Raw genomic sequence first — 18,784 nt, forward strand, 5'->3', positions numbered from 1 at the left:
GGATAATTGATTGAGTTGCTAACTTGAATATTTTCTGTGACAGTAAACTGAATATCTTTGGTTGTGGACAATACAAAACATTTGAGGTCAATGTAATTTTTCACCGTTTGTGACATATTATAGAACAAACCGATCGACCGATTAATCGACAGTGAAATTATAATCGCCATCATTCCCATGTCATGTTGATTTTATAGTGATGTTGATGTAAGGGTCACTTTTTTTTTTTTTTCTCAGGCCTGCATGTTTCCACCCATGGGATGTTTACAGTCACATAATGTTTTTGTAATAATCTCAGCTGCAACATGACTGAAGGAATCATGTCATGGAAAGTCCGGCTTCATGTTGTTAGTAACAATGCCACGAGCCCGACAGCAGGCCCTGCTTCTGCTGAGGGGGGGCCATGGGAAGAAGGGGGTTGGATGGTGAGGAGGCTGAGACGGTGCCTCGATGAGACGTTGAGTTAAACAGTAGAATAGCACATTTGTAATGGCTACAAGTAAGTAGATGAACGTATCGTTGGTATAGGCTCCAGACATGCTGACACTTCAGGGATATGATAGATGGTAAATGGGTTTTCTGGCTCATGCTTTATTTAAGCTTTATACCTTGGATAAAAGGAATATTCCACTCCTGATTGGCTCGAGGCTATCAATTATCCATGTCTGTTTTATTTCTGTATAACTGAACACCCCATGAACAATTGTGCCGTTGCCCCTATAAACCAATGTTCCAGAAAGCTCAGAGCATTTAGTTTCAGCCACACAGAGACACAACGCAGCCTGGCTGGACTGTTTTTTTTTTTTCTAAGTGACCTTCAAAGTGGTCAGGAATCACGGCTCTTGAAGAGAGTAGCCCTTTTAAAGCAAGTTGCACTGTATATGTAATCTTGTTCCTGTCGGACGGTTTGCATCAGCCAGTAACTCCTGCTCAAAAGATGTATTTGTATTTGTGATGTCTGCAGGAAAAAAAAGATGTGTTAGAACAAAGGAGAGTTGACAAAGCAGTCCTTTGTGTAGCTGCAGCTTTTTATCCATTTTCATAATATTAATGTCTGCAAAATAATTTGGTAGCTCAGCTGGCTGGCAGGCATCAAGTGCAAGTTGGCAAGCTACTGTGTGGGAACACATTTTCACAGGCTCAAGCGAAGAAGCCCAGTATTAAATGAAAAATTCAAAGTATTAACTGAAATGGAAACCAGACCCGATCAGTTTGCATGTTTGTAGTTGTCCCCTTTTATACTCCCAACGCTTTTCTGCAATGAGTGTGAATGAATCTGCTGAACGTAGCATGTTTTCTCACACGGACTTCCAGTTACGGTTTAAAAACATAGTCTGGATGCAGGTTCACGGCCTGTCCCTGCTCCACACACTGCTTCAACCCTTCTTCATCCGCTGTCATGCGTGCCTCCTCGCTGCGCGGAACAGGACGTGATCTGGCAGAGTACTTCCTGAGGTACGCTTGTCTCATAGGTGCATTTTTGGACGCCATTGTTCGACACGACAATGGGCAGGCCGCGCCGGTTTCATGTGTTTCTTGAAGGCTATTAAAACAGCTCTGAGGTCTCTTTCCTGTGGTTAGAGGCCGTTTTTAGGGGGGAATCTCTGAAAGTCAGAAGTGCAAATAGTGGGTCCGGTTTCCTCGAGTTAGCTTTGCTGGTTTGTGGTTTGGGAGGGTTCAGTATCAGAACAACTAGGAGGCTGCACTGGACACAGGTATAGTAGATACTCTCTGTTTTACAGCACAGTTAAACGGTCTCAGTGGTACATTTATTTACATTTTGTCTAATTAACATTTTCTGGTCAGTGGTGAGTTCAGAGTGCAGCTACTCAACCCGGCTTTAACTAACAATAAAGTGCTTATGGTGTTCCTGACTGTTACAAAGTCTAAAGTAGAGATAACGTGTGACTAAAACATCCTAATCAACACACGAGCAGCGATGTTTGAGGTCACGGCTCAAGTCAAAACTTTTAGGAACTTCCCTTGAACTGATTATTTGCCGTTTGTCTCATAATGCATCAGCAGAATCGTACAAGTCCACATCATTTCTCTGTTTTAGCTAGGTGTGTGATACAGTCATCTTAAATTCCTTTTGACCTCTAACAGGTTTTACTCTTACTTACTGTGTTACTGTCATGTGATTCTTGCCTATTTTCTTCCTGTTGAGATTCTTTGAAACCACTTTCCTGTCACTCAAACAAGGGTTCAAGTCACAACTATTTAAAAAGATAATCGCATGTAAAGAAAAGCAGTGGAGGAGACAGTCATGAAAATGACGGCTTAATGCGTTTAACTTCCAAGATTAAAGGAGCGACATGTAAGAACTGGCCCCCTGTCAAATTCATACTTAAAACAAATAGGGAGCAGCGTATCACCAGAGTAACCACCAACTGATGCTATCCCTTAGCTGGTCAGCTCAGGTAGACGTGCAGCTAGTGGTTCGGACAGCTAAAATTTGTACATATTGCCCCTTTAAGTTGCACTGTTGACGCTACTACATAAACTGTCCGATGACACACATTCTTTTGAAATGTGACCTTTTGAGCTGACATTTTGGTTGAAGATCAGCAACACATCATTCAAATACAGCGTCAAACGTTCATCATCGTTTCTAGGAAGCCTGGCCTAGATGTCTTGCAACAGTCTTTCAAGTAGAGCTGGCATGGCATGTCTTGATCAGCAGTCTTACTTCCTATGTCTTTACTGGCACACCATTTTGAAACCACGTCTTGCCATAAGTGTGCACTTTCACTTCTTGCTTTGGCTCTCATTGAGATTTCCCTTGCTACAGGCCTCGAACGTTTCATGTCAGCAGATTGTGGAAGTTAGTAACAGTTTTATTAGGCTGACTCTTCATGATTATTCCAAATTTCAGCCAATATGTTACAGTTTGGAGATGCACAAGACATCCCGAAAGGTCCTCCCTGTCGTGTCTGAACCTTGACCTATTAACGTGAGAGGTGTAAAACTCCCACTTCATCATCCAGGTTACCACCATCCTGTAGCAGAGGTAGCTGGTTATGATAGCTTGTCATTTAAGCTACTTTAATTCATCTGATGAATCTGAGCGAAATGTGCGAGGGTCAGAGTAGTTGTCGCACTCATGGTGCAAGCGGGTATCGCTCCCGTATTGCGCTGGAGTGCAATCGAGAGAGGCTTGAACTCGGTTTATACTCTCATTGAGAGAGCTTTATTATTCCACTTGAACTGTGTGGTTTTTCTGCCTTGCCAGTGAGAGGATAATGATACTGGCCTCTCAAATGGAGTGCTAACTGGTACTTCACTTTTCACATGTTAATCCCACTCAGCCTGGTCTCTGCCTCTCACGCTGTCTCCGTGTTACTTTTACTGTAGCTCTTTATGTAGCTCTGACTTTTGCTTTATCATATCCTCTGTGCGCTGCCCAAGTTAGCACCGTGTTTCTTTTTAAACTGGGTCCAAATCAGTCTAGACAACTAGAAACATAAGCTCAAAACATCCTATAAACAGGGGACCTGAAGTGGTTTGCTTATGTGCTGTGTTTTAAACATCCTTGATATTTATGCATCGGTGTAAATCTTTACATAAAAGCAGTTCTTATCTGTCTAATCACTGCTCTCGGTAACGATCAGCAAACAGCAAAGCGTCACTCTGTTTTGTCTCCTCATGGTGTTGGAGAGAGTTTGCTGTGCGCTCGTGGTGCGAGCTGTTGTGGCTGCATCTATATTTAGACATCTTTCTTCCTACGCATTTTCAGGGTTGGTTGTTAAATAAGAAAATCAAATGACGCGCAAAGAGCCTGTGCGAGAGGGGAGAGCAGGGAGGAAAGGGGAGGGGAGAATCAAAGCCAATCCGCTGGGCTGCTTCTTATGACATGACAACCGCTGCGTGTCTGTGTGTGTATGTGTGTCTCTGTCGGAGGCCGAGGAGAAGACAATGGAGAATGTTGCTCACATGAGTGTAAAGGAAACACAACTCTAGTGAGTGTAGCAATGCCGACCCACTCTTTGTTTCCTTTTTTCTCCTCCAGTACGAGTGGTGTAGTCAATAAGAATGGACGGCATGATGTGGGACTCAGGATGAACAGTGTAGGCAGGCCTTCATCTATTCTTAAACTGACTCAGGATGAGTTGCATTACATCCTGTAATTTTGAGGTCTCCTGTGCCTCTTTTGTGGGAGAGGGGGCATTTGCTCATCCCAGCTTCAAATTATAAGGACGTTAGCATGGTGTGCCTGCTTGTAAATGGTTAAAATTGACAAATGCTGACCCTGATTTGCCAGAGCCCGAAGTGACGTCAAAATTGACGTTCAAATTTCTTCTAAACCAAAAGACTCCATCCGTGCATCCAAAAAATCATTGCAATTGAACATGTTTTATTGGTTGGCCTGTTATTCAGCAGATCCGATTAAACAAAATTTAGCACATGAAGATATTTTTAACAAACACTAACTGGGTTTGTAGACTGTTGCCTTTGAACAAATGTTCTCCTGTTTCTAATCGTTTACATAATTTGTTAAGAAATTAAATTAAAATGAATTGTTAGGTGCACCTAAATGAAAAAATAAGGCGCACCAGTGCAACCAGTGTAAGAGTTTAGTCTGGAGCCCTGTACGGTCATAAATGTCAAAGAAAAGCAGCGAATTGTTAATTTTAAGAAGCTGGAACCGGCAGATGTTTGACCCTTTTTGCTTGATAAACGGCTGAAACGATTGATCATTTAGCGACTCTTTTTTTTTTTTTCAATCGACTAATCAATTAATCGACTAATTGTTGCAGCTCTAATGTTGCAGCCACAACCTCGATTCCAATAAAGTTGGGATGCTGCGATTCTTCTCAAAAGTTTTTGCGCCATTTTCTGACATTTTTATAGAGCAAACAACTAATCAATCAATCGCAAAACGTATCAACAGATTAATCAACAATGAAAATAATCGTTTGTTGCAGCCCTATTAGCAGTGTATTTGAGTTAGTGTCAAGTATGTCCGTAATTTCAAACTTTCAATTATTTGCTCATCATCAGTTTTCACAAAATGTGTTTGATGTCCAATATTATTAGCAGTAGCAATAATAATCGTGTGTATTCGTATGTTTGAGAAGCATAAAATGGCCCTAATGACCACATGTCCTTCTGTCACAGATACGTCACAGATACGTCACAGTGTAAGCCTAAACTAGGCCAAGGTTCTGTCTGTGTGTATGCGTGCAGGTCGTAGGCCGGGATGTAGACTATCCCTACACAGCCTTGCCACAGAGAGTTGGAGGCCACTTTATCACCCCCTCCTCCCTCCCAGCCCAGTTGAGGGGTCAACTTGCACTGGTGGTAACAATGATGGAGGAGGGGCAGCAGGCCATTGTCTGCGACTGTCAACCATGTACGTTCAGCCTACCGCAAAAAAGTCCATGTGACCTGGCCTCTGCATAACTAGATCTGCCTGGCTCAATTGTGTTTTTGTCTTTTGGCGTTATCATCATTTTTTTTTTTAAATACGTGCAGATAAAATTGTGCGTCAGCCATGAAACATCAGTGTACTCACAACGGCTTCCGTGCGTGATCCTGTATGAAATGTGTCCTTGAAAGTGATATTAAAATCAGCCTTAGATTTGCATTATCTTCAAGCTCCAGTGCCACTGTTGCTGCTGTCACATTTCATTTGGACTGTGACACTGACTGGAGCTGCCACATGTAAAGACAGAGGAGACTACAGGCTACAACCAAAGAATAACTAGAGGATCCCTGCTCTCCTCATCCTCCTAATAGTGACGATATTGTGTGCAGATCTGACATTTTCTAGGTTTTGTTCTGAAGCACTTTTTAGTCTGAGGGAAACAAACTGACCTTCCTGTGCAAATATCATTTTCTGGGATAGAGCGTTGCTGCTCAGTTCTCAGATAGGCCATGCTATCCTTGGCAGGTGCGCCAAAGTTGCTGTGTCAGCAAGAGCCTTGAGAAAACAATTGGAGCAGTGGGATCTGCTCCCCAAGTCTGCTGTGTCAGGCAGGCCGCTCGCTGCTGGGACTCCTCTCCCCTCCCCGGTGGCCGACGCACTGGCTGTCACTCATCTCCTCGCAGCATTAGGCCGTTGCCATGGTGTTGTTTAGCTCTGCTGACAGGTGGGCTCTGACGCCATCCCCCCCCATCCCCCTCCTCCTCCGCCTCCTCCTCCCACCTCCCGGCCACACGTCAAACGCTGCTTTTCTCCACTCTGCACCAAAAATAATATGCACGGGGCCTGTCATCTTCTGGTTTGTTGATGTGCCTGACTGTGCTCCCACCACAAATACACACATTACTGATATCAGTAAGGGATTTGGGGACTTGTGTAATCCTATCCACCTTATTTACTTAGGATGATAATGGGTGTATTGAACGCTCCGAGTGTGACTTGAGATAAAATGTCGCTCGTGTTTTGTAGCTACAACACTTACTGTCCAGCGGAGACACATGGTGACATTTATATGTCGAGATGCATTGTGTCTGAGCCCCGTGTTTCACATGTATGGGGAAAATCCCACTGAAATGTTGCTGACGACTCAGAAGAGGGGTTGCTAGGTAACCTGACGTCACAGCACTGCACTGGTGTATAGGGAGGTAAAGCAGGAGGCTAGCTCATTAGCCACATCGAGTAAAGGCCTCTCACTGCTGGCCGTGCTAGTCCAGATATGCAGAAACACTGACTTCACACACATGACGAGAGCACAGTGAATAATCTGTGTGTTGAGCAGGCTGCCTGTCTCTGTCATCCACCCACAGAAGGAGCTGCTTGTACTGGCTTGGCTCTAAGGTCAAATGCTCAAAGGAGCTTCATTTTGGACACCATTTGAAGGGGTACTCCAATGATTTATCATTTTACTTTCATAAAGATTGGAGACTCGGAAAAGAAAGATCATGAAAAGAGCAACATGAAGATATCCTCACTGCTACTCCTTGCTATGGACTAAGCTTAAATAAGACATTGGATCCTACATTTCCCATAATGCAGCTTAATAGTGTCTGTAATTACACTCTACCTCCCTACGTATTTCATGCTGCTCACAGTTTGTGAGGCAGACTCTTGTTAAAGGTGCAGTATGTAAAAATTGGCCACCTGTCAATTCAACACATATGCATAGATATCTTTGACACAACATCGACACATTAGTTGTGACAATTTCATCTAATGTTTTAACGAAAATACATATTTCATCTTTTAAATTATCTATAGAATGTGAAGAAATAACATTGTTGACATTATGATGTCCGTGTATTATGTTGGAGATATCTACTCAAGCTAGCATGCTAACAAGCTAGCCTTGGTCTGTCCTGGTCCAAAGCTCCAGTGCTAATTGCTAAAAGCACTAACACTCACCTGGTGCTCCAAGCAGCAATTAGTGATTACTCTGGTGATATGCTGCCCCCTATTTGTTTTAAGTATGAATTAACAGGTGGCTAATTCTTACATATTGTACCTTTTTTTTTTTTTTCCAAGCCAAGAGAACCCCGATGACACTACAACATCATCTGGGTCATTTTTTCAACATTTAGAGTGCTCCTTTCAGAGCCACATACGACATTTAAAGTACTGATCATGACGAGCAAACTGAGCTTAGTTTGCATTTAGGCATGTATGGGGTTTCTATTGGAATTCATTTTCCGATCAGATCTTGCTTGTTAGTTTTGAAAACGTCACCTTTTATTAGTTTGCTTTCAATAATGCATGCTGTATTATTATTTTATAATGCTCTCAGTGCAGCTGATAATTGACGAGTAAAAAGCTGCAGTCAGAGCCGACACTGAGAGCGTTTACCTCCATTCCATCCTCTCTCATCTCTCTGGCCCACAGTCGAGATGCTTTTGTTAGCTGCCACGAAGCAGCCTTTTTACATCCCAAGGCCACACTTTTCTGAGAGCAGCAGCGCGGCTGTGTGAGTTTTTCTGTCTGTTCGGCGAGTGAATGTGTCAGGGAGAACGTTGAATGAGCAGAGAAAGACACGCGCTGCCTCATTGTTGCTCAGGCACTCGAGAGGTGTGCGGCGGGGTCGAGAGCTGGCTGGTGTCGCGCAGCTCATCTGAAGGTGCGGCCTGCTGTAATGGACTCTTACAGATAGACGGCGAGATAAGGAGACACACTATACGGCCGCGCTGAGCTGCACAACGCGGGCCGCTGCAAACCAATACCACGGTGTTCATTGTAATACTTACTCACAGGACCACTGCACTTGACATTGGCTTGGAAAAAGTGGGATAAAGTCTCCTGGCTTTATTTGTTGTTGATTATTTGAGTGTTGTGCGATCGTCACTGGTCCAGCTGAGGGTTTGGGATGTTCTTGTCATGTTAACTGATGCTCCCCACGTTATGAGACACTACAGCAAAGGTCCTCACCAGGGCTTTAGTCATTAATATGCTGATTAGCAGATGCAAGCGTCAAGAGGAAGACGAGAGGGGGTGTTGCTGTGTAAGCCACTGGTTCCGACCTTGGGGGTCCCAAACCCCATTAGGGGCCGCCAAAGCTTCAAGGAGGGGTTAAAAAAAATCTAATGTTGGCTTATATCTCAGCATTTCATTTATATCTGTGAAGAAAAACACTTTTAGAGTTTATATTACTATTTAAAGGTGCTCTCTGTAGTTTTGGGGAAGACATTCTTTTTTTATATGCTCTCTTCGTTTTCATGACTGAATAAACAAACTGACCTTAAAGGACAACGCAGTTTCATACTGTTAACTTTGTTTTATATTTGGCGGACCCTGCCACCTTTCTAGCTTCAAACAGTGTTCTGGGGACCTTATTTTCCTCTGAGAACAGCTTGTTTATTGAAAAGATAGATATTTCTGAGTTTGTATTTTTACCTCATTAAAATTGTAAATATTAAAATTCTGACTTCAAATTTCCTCTCCAAAAGTACATAGTGCCCCTTAAGATATAAAAATCTCACAGGATAATGGCACAGTGAGGACCTGAACACAAGCTACATTCACAGAGCCTTCACTCTCGGCTAAACAGCCTCATCTTGTATTAGAGTGCACAGTTATAACAGGCTGAGCTAATAGATTAATGACACTAAACACTAAATTTGTCAAAAAAGACATAAAAATATACTACAGGGAACTTTTATCTGGTTATGAAAGAGTCTCACTTTAATAATGATGCCGCCACATGACGCACATGAGCAAATCAGGGAGAAGATTGGTTATTTCTGTGTAAAAATGACAGCAATTCGTAATGCCTGTGATCTGGTTGGAATTCCAACTTATCTGGTTTGGAAAAGCCATAAAATTAAAACATTTTTTTATGGTGAAGATGAATTAAGGAGTCTCGCAGCCAGAGGAGAGAAGCCGCTCTGTAGTCTGGTGGCACTAAAAGAAAGTTTACTTTGTTTAACCTTCGTCATCTTTTGTCTCCAGTGGCCGCCAGCGTCAACAAACAATTAAGCTTCCCTAGTAGTAGCTTGTAGCTTGAATGATTGTTAAAAATTAAAAAATACATAATAGAGAGAACTGTGTATAAGTTTCCTGAGAAAAACTAATCTGTGATGCAATATTCCCAGGAAACAATTTATCCAAATCACTTGTTTCACAATGAATTACTGCAGTTATTTCGTTCAGTATGGAGGTTAATTGCACAGTCTATCAGTTGTTCTGTACTTTTATTGATCGTGGCAAAAGGTTCAAGTCTTTACCATGTTTTCCAGGAGCTAGTGATGAGGTACAGTACAGTACAGTAGATTTGTAATTAACTGGGAAATTGACCGGTCATATGGCACTCTCTTCCGTCATTAAGTCACTAAGTCGCTTCCTTGTTCCAAATACACTTGTTTGCTGTGCCAGCACCGCAGATGCTCTCATTAGATGACCAGCTCGTTGTTCCTCTGTATGATAATAGCTGTTTATATCTAATTAACTGTCTTGTGCACTGGGGGCATTGGGAAATTGGGTTAAACAAACACTGGAATCGTCACTGCAGGTACAGCTCCGAGCTCGGAATGGAAAAACGGTGCGAGTATGGAGCACTTCATGCGTCAGGTTAACCTTTATTGTATTGATGGAAAATATATAGCTGTGTGTTGCCAGCTGAGGTGATGAATGTGCGGACTCTGCCCTCTCTAAGGTCACTTTTGTAGAAGCGGCAGTATCAACTGTTGCAGCTGCAAAGATTGAGTTATTGTGTGTGTGGTATTGCAAGAACAATAAAGCACAGCACGCTGCCGACACAGAGGTGTGACAGATATCCTCCTCAGTGAAGGCCTGCTCCTTAGCTGTAGCTCCTAGCACGCTGTGAGTCTCTCCTCTAAACTGCCCCTCCCATCTGTGCTGTGTTCTCTATTGCTCCCTGCAGGTGAAGCTGATGAAATACATCTGTAAACAGCTGCAGTGCAAGCAGAAAGTGCCAGAGACGGAGAGGCCCGAGGCCCTGGACAGCTACCCACACTTACGAGACTGGCTACGCACCATCAACCTGCGACCCGAGCTGATCGAGGTAGGGTCATTTCTCTTCCTCTGTCTCTCTGGCCTGTGTGACTGTATGTGTCACATTAATGTGGGCTCAGTTTGTGTACTCTCACATGTGCATGCAGAATATTTGACCAGTGACCATGGAAGTGTCTTCCTGGAGTGGCAACAGTTCTGAACCTGACCTGATTTATTTTTTGCAATGTTTAAATCATGTTTCATGAGACTTATGTATTGAGGAAGGTGAATGCTCGCTATCGCTCAGACAAGATTAGACAAACTCCTCGTGGTCGCCTAAAAGTCTAGTCCACAACCTACTGCCATTTATATCATTGTGCCATGTTAGTGAGACTGGAAAGTGACTTTTATACCACTGTGTGAGGAATTTCTACATAATAAATATTTGTTGAAGTCTCACATATATTCTTGATCTTGCCACGGATTAATTTTGGCTTTATTAGAGTTGTATATTTGTTTGTGACATTTTGATGTGCATTGAAAATGTATAAGGTGTGTTTTATTTCTATTTTGGACATGTTAGCTTCATGTAAATGATTTTCTCAATCTTGGCTTTTCAACAGTGCATTAGTCCAGTCTTGAATATGTGGAGCACTACTGTCCAATTTTTGACAACAGCAAACAGTTCTACTTGTTCTCATACTTTGCTCGACCAACTTAGTCATTATATCCACATCACTCTCCGGAAACCCTGAGATCCCAAATTGATTTGATGTTATTTACACCTTTTCTAAAGCTGAAATCTTCACTGCAGCTGCTCAGCTAAAAGCGGTAGCACACATTGGAACAAACTGTATGACTTCATCTATTGTACTATTTAGCTTACCAGCTGTAACTCTGAGTCTTACAGTCCTCTAGTCATAATATAGCATAATATGAGTGCTCCTAAATATAGCCTGACTGACACTGATATCAAGATTGGTGGGTTTTAGAAATCCAGTTAGGATATATCTCTAATTATTTTTAACAAAATTGCAAAAAAGCGAACTTGAAGTTATTATTGCATCGCACTAAATATGCTTATGTGTTCGTGTAAGGAAGCTACAGTGTTAGCAGTGTTGTTTAGTACCTCACACCCGCACCCAACCACCGGATGCTTATACACACCTGACAAAAATGAATCAGATAGTTTAGTGCAGTCGTCATCCCACCGCGTGTTTTGATTGTCACATTTTAGCGTCATTTCCTCTCATTCGTCTGGCTCCCCTTCCTGCGCTGCTGTAAACAGTTCTAATCCCTCTCGGCTACTGTATGTTTTCCTTCGTCTTGTCTGTTTGTCGTTGTTCGGTGACCTAACCGCAAACTGCTTATTTTGCGTGTTTCTGCACTTGTTATTCTTTAATATGTCTCTACTCTGTGCATGACTTGTGTTTTTGTTTTACCGCCTCGCTCCAGATCAGATTATTTGTCTTGTGTTTATGGCTTACTCATATCGGTTTACTTTGCAATTTAAACCTCAACACTTTCCCGTCAAAGAAGTCAGCTGTGTTCTGGAGAAAAAAAGTTTCTCGATTTGTACGTCTTGCAGACCAACCGGGATTTCCCAAAACACGTAGAGAGCCGTCATAACACGATGATGACCCATTTAGATAAAACATAATCAGATTGCGATCTCTACAGTTCATCCCCTCACTCTATAGTGTGAGGGGTGGTTTATGTAATGGATGGTCCAAAAACATTACAACGATTGTATGCAGCATTTTTTTTCTAACCTGGATACCAACCTCTCTGTTCCTGTGCTGCAACTGATGGAGAGCTATTGCATAATGTTATACAAGTATGTGGATGCCATAATGGCAAGCTTCCTAAATGATAATCTGTGCCTTTCTGTGCACTAATTAATCTTGTCTCTGGCCCCACTAAGTAGCCTGATCATGATTAAAGAGACAGCTCACCCCAAAATCAAAAATATAATTTTTTTCTTTTACCTGTAGTGCTGCTTTCTATCTGGATTGTTTTGGTGTGAGTTGCCTAATTTTGGAGATATCTGCCTTCTGCCTTTTGAATGTCTGCCTTCACTTGAATATAATGGAACTAGATGGCACTCGGCTTGTGGCGCTAAAAGAGGCGAATAAATACATTTGAAAAACTCAACATCAATGTCTCGTTTTAGAAACAATGACCTGATTACTCAAGATAATCTACAGACCTTTTCAGATGTAATACAAAACTCTGCTTCCAAGCCAAAAAATAATCTAGATGGATTAATAGTACAACTGGTAAAAGGAAAAATATGTATTTTTGATTTTGGAGTGAACTGTCCCTTTAGCAGCCTGCTCACTACAACAAAAAGGTAGCCAAAGAATCTTAAGCCACGCCAATGTGAGACTAGAAACTTCTGTCTAACCACAGTATGCGCACGTGAGTATTATATTTATATTCTATTCTTATGCCAACCAGTACAGGGCCCCATATTTAGGCTACTAAAAACCCACTTGACTTAATCTGTAGAATCAACAATAATGTGACTTTAATTGCTTTGCCAGGCCACTCAGCAAGTCTGACCAATAACACTGTATCAAGGAGGCCACAGCACAGCAATCACGTATGCAAGCTATGCTGTTCATGGTGCTAAAATTGTAATGTTATTATGAGTGAGTAGGTGGTAGGGGAGCGGAGGGCCCACAGCCACTTTGGAATATCACATCACTCACCCTCGCCTGTGTGTTGGTGTGTCTGCCTGTGTGTGCGCGCTTCCTTTTTGCTTACAGTGTACACACGAGTGTGGGAGGCTGCCCTAGTTTTCTGATCAGTGTTTGCCCTCTCAGAGCAAGGGTTTAACCTGACTGATAAGCGATTGCGTACTTCCCATGTCCAAAAAACATCCTAAACTCACTGGACTATCTCCCATTTCCTTCTGCGGTTCATGTGTTTGTGCTGTCGCTTTGCCTGCTGTCTCAGTAACAGAACGTTAAAGTGGACAGTAAATGCGTCAGGCCCGTAGGTCTGTATCCATGTAGCTTCAGTTTCTGTTCAGAATCTTGCCTTTAAACCCTGGTTGTCAGCTACTCTTCTCTAACAGAGAAAGGTCTACATACATATGGGAATATAGCTAGCTTAGGAATTGTTCTCGCATGCATGCATATTAGCTGCAGCTCCCAGTCTTGACTGCTAACGGTAGTTACAGTTAGCAGCAGTTAGCTGTTATTCTGGCAATATTCTATAGTCAATTCTTTCATAATGCACCTTTAACTCAATGATGATCAAGCACTGCAAGGTCAAGGGTACTAGGAGTGCACATTATGAGGAAAATCTGCAATGTGCAGTAACATTGTTTGATATTGCAATGAAGATATGACTTGCAATAAACAAATGAAGTACCCATATTTGCTCTTCTCTCTATCCTAAGCCATCATGCTAGCTAACCTCACAGTCGCCTCACATGTGATTCAAGAAAGTAAATAGAAGTGCGCTTGAAGGATTAGGCTTTATCATTAGGCTGCGAAATATGGCTCATTTCAGTCACAGAGACTGAACAAAGAACACACGCATAGCGTATATTGATATGGTCATGCACGCTGTGGATGGATTCCTAAAAAAACAATAAACACTTCACTTCAGTTGGTAACGCGGATTGTAACGCGTTACATAACATAACTATAGTGATATATGACTGAAATATTATTAGTAACACGCTATACTGGAGTAATATAACACAATGTTACTCTGTTACCGTTTAAAGAAATACTACACTACAAATAACTACAGTTATCCAGTTCAAGTATAGATGGTTAACAGGCTGCCTTGATGATTGCAGACAGGTTCTTTTTACAGGAGACTTTTTATGCATTTTCGGGTTTTTCCTTCCTCTGGTGTATATAAAAGGTAAAAAAAAAAAAATGTTTAACCTGAAAATATGTCTCCTTTAAAGGTTTTTAAGTGTAATTTTTCACCATTTCATTGTTGAATTGAGCACTGTTTTACTGTCTGCTAGTTGTCTCATCCAGTACTCTCTCAAATGCTGCATTTGGCCTGATTCACATTCTATTGTCCAGTTTGACAAGTTGTCACCTACAAGTAGTTGGATGCAGCTTGTCACATAATGTTGGCCTTTAATTATGGGGGGAAATGTTTTGGATTTTTCTTTTTCTTAATATGTACTGTATATATTTTCACACACACACACACACACACACACACACACACACACACACACACACACACACTTGCAATATATTTGGTCCTGGCAAGCCGTGTATCTGTGCCTTCTCCAAATTGTAGCCGACCAGCTCTAGCCAGTCTGCCTCCCACTCTGATAGTGCTCGACTGAGGAATGTGTATCCACTACTACGCATATTACATGTCTGTCTTCTTCCTCCAACTCATAGATGTGTTGGTTTGGAAATCCTGAGTGAATTTTAATGAACATAACTAACTCTCAAACAGTGGAATATAAATATATTGAATGGAAACTGATAAAATTGCAGTTTAAGCTCGCTCTTCAGAAAGCTTGAATCAGTCTCGACCCACACTTGCCTCGTACTAGGTGGCCTTGACCACCTCAGATTTTGTTTTTACTCCCATCTACTGATACAGGCATAAAATCATGTATGCAGTATTGTATAATCTGCTCTTATCTCCCAGATAAGTGGAAGAACTGGTATGTGAAATGCCCCCAAACAAACAGGATTACACTGATTTCCAGGAACGGCGCAAGTTAGAGGTTGTGTGACCCATTTAGTCGGCGACCACGCTGCCCTTTTAATGCTGCAACGCCAGCCTCCTAGATCACTTTAGCCATGATGTTAAGACCACTGCAGTGTCAGAGGACTTGCAAAAGAAGTTTTTTTGTTATTGATGTTACATAAACCTTCTCTTGGCTTTCACTTGAGCCTCTCACTGATGCATCATGTATATTGCTTGTGTTTTTTGCTCATTCGTGTACCGTTATTGAGTCCCCCACTCTCTCTTTTTCCTGGTAATGCTCCTCTGCAGGCAGTGGAAGCCAAGTTGTCCCTGGATGCCTTACTGCAGATGACAGGTGCTCAGGTGAGAGACACTATGCGAAGACTAGGGTCCAGCTCAGAAGAATGTGCCAGGCTCAGTGCTGCCCTCTCCTGTCTGAAGAGTGCAACTGAATCAGGTATGTTTTCCTTCATGAGCAAATGCATCACATCTTGTTCTCCTTTAGTTCTGTACAAGATGTTTTATTCTGTGCCATCCAGGAGGTGAGATGAGGGAAGATGGCGGTCCCTGGCTGTCTGAGCCCACAAGGAGGGACAGTGGCTCTCTACTGACTGCAGACCAGCTAACCAACTTCGGCACTCCACTCCGCCCTCACAGTCCCTCGCCTCTCGCTCGCCCATCCACCATCCAATCCACCCCATCCACCCCCTGCGCCATCTTCCCTCATCCCCGCTCGGGCTCGGTGTCGGCGGTACCCACGCCCGAGGCGCTGGCATCATACGTCCACTGCGACAGCCCTCTCACAGATCCATTCCCGATGTCAGCAGCTCGCGCAGCTCGGCTCCACGGACGCACTTCCACCCCACCCATCACTCCGCCCTCAAAGAGGCGTCACCGGCTGAAGCCCCCCTGCACCCCTCCGCCTCCGTCCCGCAAAGTGCTGCATCTGCTTCCCAACATCACCCTGACGCGCAGCAAAAGCCACGAGTCCCAGCTGGGTAACCGCATCGAGGACCCGCCCACCAACAAGTAGGTGCTCAGGAGGCTGTTACAGAACTCACCTTCTCATCTCATCTGTGTCTTTCTTTCTAAGTAGGGGACATGCAGAGTGACATACAGAACGTTTGTGTAATGGTTAGCCAGTCAAACTGATTAAGGATTTCACTGATAGACACAAATTGAATTGATGACAGTTTTGACAAGGGATTATTAATTGTACATCAAACTGGCAAAACATGATCTAGTTTTTATGAGGGCTGCAACCAATTATTAGTTTCATTATCGATTAATCTGCAGATTATTTTTTACAAATAATTGGGAAATTGGAATGAGCGTTATAGACTTAACAATTTACCGGAGCCCACAGTTACGTCTCCAAATTGCTTCTTTTGTCCAACCAACAGTCCAGAACCTAAAGACTTTTTATTTACTGTCATTAGTGACAAAGAAAAGCGGCAAATCTTTACATTTAAGAGGCTGGAACCAGCAAATGTTTGACTTTTTTGCTTGAAAAGTGACAGTGTATACATGATTAATTGTATCCCCATGTATGCATTCTATATTCATGTATGCAAGGCCAAACTGTCCAATGAGCACAGTAAAATTGGACAGGTAAAGGTGCAATATGTAAGAATTGCCCACCTCTCAAATTCATACTCCAAACCAATATGGTGCAGCATTTAACCGGATTAACTGCTAACTATAGCTGTCTTAGCTGGTAGCTCAGTTAGCAGCTAGTGGTATGGACTGCTAAATCAGAGTGGTATTACGAGACAGGATGGGCTGGGGCTAGTTGGTTAGCATGCTAACTTCAGCAGATATCTCAGCAACACAAAATGTCTTACATATCGCACCTTTAACAAGTAAAATGTCTACACACAGTGGAGAAATGCAGGGAACAGGTTTTCCTGAAATGCCAACAAATATCAGTAGTGGGTGCTGTAGCCTATCTAAAAAGAAAAAAAGCATGATCATGGTGGTATTACAGTCAGTGGGTTACTGTTGTAGCCTCATGTCACTTATCACCTGCTGATGAGAACAGTTGCCGGTGCAGTTTTCATGACAGAAGCCGAGCTTTTTTCCTTCACATGCGTTCTCTCTCCCTCTTTCACATCCTTTCACATCCTGTTGCTCCTTTGCTCTGACTGTGTGTGTGCGTGTGTGTCGAGCTAATCCCCGCACAGATTCCCAGAGATTATGACTCATGTCAAAACAGGAAGTATTTCCTAGGACTAATGCTCAGAGGTGGCAAGACACACAATCTCTCTCTCTCTCTCCCCCCATATTTCCCCCTCTCTCCCTCTATTGTGATTGGATGCACATACACAAACAAGCCACATGTTTATCCATAATATCCTGTCTGTTTATGGAAAGCTTTACTTTACTGAGGCGGGGGGGCGGGGGGCAACTGGCAAAGGCAGAAGTAAATACGGCTGACATAGATCCAGTGCATCTAACACACACACCCAGACGATCCTGCTAGTTTGTCTTGGCTTTGTACACGCTGTACAGTAAAACAGGTCAGAGCTCTGATAGCTGATTGAACAGAACTCAAGAGTCAACAAATGGATTCATTTTCTAACTAGGATTGCTCACGTGCGTATGTGCATGTGTGCGTACTAACCAGAGAACTGGCACTGCCTGCTGCCTCGGTCCCTGTGACATCAGCCTGGGTGTTAAGGATGTCACCCTGCCGCTCCCGTGCCAAACGCTATTTACGTACTCCAACGTGCGTCTCTCTCGCCCTGACATAACCTGCCCCGTACAGTATGGTGCTCAAGCCGACCAGCTGCGGTATCCAGTCTAGATTTTGCCTGACTCTGACTGCTTTCCTTCTCTGCAGGTGTGCTAAAAAGAACAAGTTGCTCCTGAATATGCAAGTCAACGGGAATGGATGTGAGGACTCACCTTCCCGTTACCCTGTCATGCCTGCGCGCACCCCTGGAGTCACCCCAGCTGCCACCACAGCATCTTACACCCTGCCTGGCACGCCCACCCTGCTGGAAGAGCACAGCACCATCAAGAGTGAGTCATGGATACATTTTTATTTTGATGATTTAGTGAATATTAATGTCAAACAACTTGTAAAACTGCAAAGCAGTTTTGTGGAAATTGTTGTGAAAAATGACTTCTCCTCATCCTTATTTCATATGCATTCATGTGCAAGCATGTGTGTTTGTGTTTGGGCTCGACTGTGACCGTAACATCGCCACAATCTTTTCAGTGTAAGGAGATCACATCCCAAATGTGGTTTGACCGTGTTCAATGACAACACCTAAATTGTTAAATCCTCAGTTCTTTATGTGATTAACCACCTAATGAGATATCAGTCTTTTCTCGACATATCCCAATGATCTTTTTCCCCTTGCTTACCTTCTTCTGTCGCTCTGTCCCCTGGCCAGATAACGTAGCAGTGCATCGCAGCTCCCCACAAGCAGTGAGGAGGGACATAGGCCTAGCAGTCACACACAGGTAGATGTGTTTTCTTTCACACACAGTATGTTCTGTCCTGTTATAATAAGGCAAACAAGCTAGATTTGTTGGTAATGAAATATAAAAAGTATCTAATAATAATGATAATAACTTAAAGGTGCAATATGTAAGAATTTTGGTTAGAAACATTAGAGACTGAAATAAAAATTATCAACAGTTTGTGAAGGAGTTCTTGACATTATGACTTCTGTATTGTCTTTGAGAGCATGTTTAGCATGCTAGCTAGCTAGCCCTAACCCACCC

At 42.8% G+C, this 18,784-nt stretch overlaps 1 protein-coding gene across 3 annotated transcripts in view; it reads left to right on the forward strand.

Moving 5' to 3' along the window:
• ksr1a (kinase suppressor of ras 1a) overlaps positions 1–18,784 on the forward strand; it is a 30,234-nt gene that overhangs the window by 1,493 nt on the left and 9,957 nt on the right. For 2 of the 3 annotated variants that reach the window (XM_084374537.1, XM_084374538.1), the window contains exons 2-6: positions 10,293–10,433; positions 15,359–15,506; positions 15,589–16,078; positions 17,892–18,073; positions 18,451–18,520. In XM_084374537.1, the coding sequence (XP_084230663.1) occupies positions 10,293–10,433; positions 15,359–15,506; positions 15,589–16,078; positions 17,892–18,073; positions 18,451–18,520 (1,031 nt within the window). Of the gene's footprint in view, positions 1–1,634; positions 1,716–10,292; positions 10,434–15,358; positions 15,507–15,588; positions 16,079–17,891; positions 18,074–18,450; positions 18,521–18,784 lie in introns of those variants that run through there. The other variant, XM_084374539.1, reaches the window with a different exon arrangement.

The sequence above is a fragment of the Pagrus pagrus genome (assembly GCF_965226575.1).
Source record: "Pagrus pagrus genome assembly, chromosome: 14".
Classification (NCBI taxonomy): Eukaryota; Metazoa; Chordata; class Actinopteri; order Spariformes; family Sparidae; genus Pagrus; species Pagrus pagrus.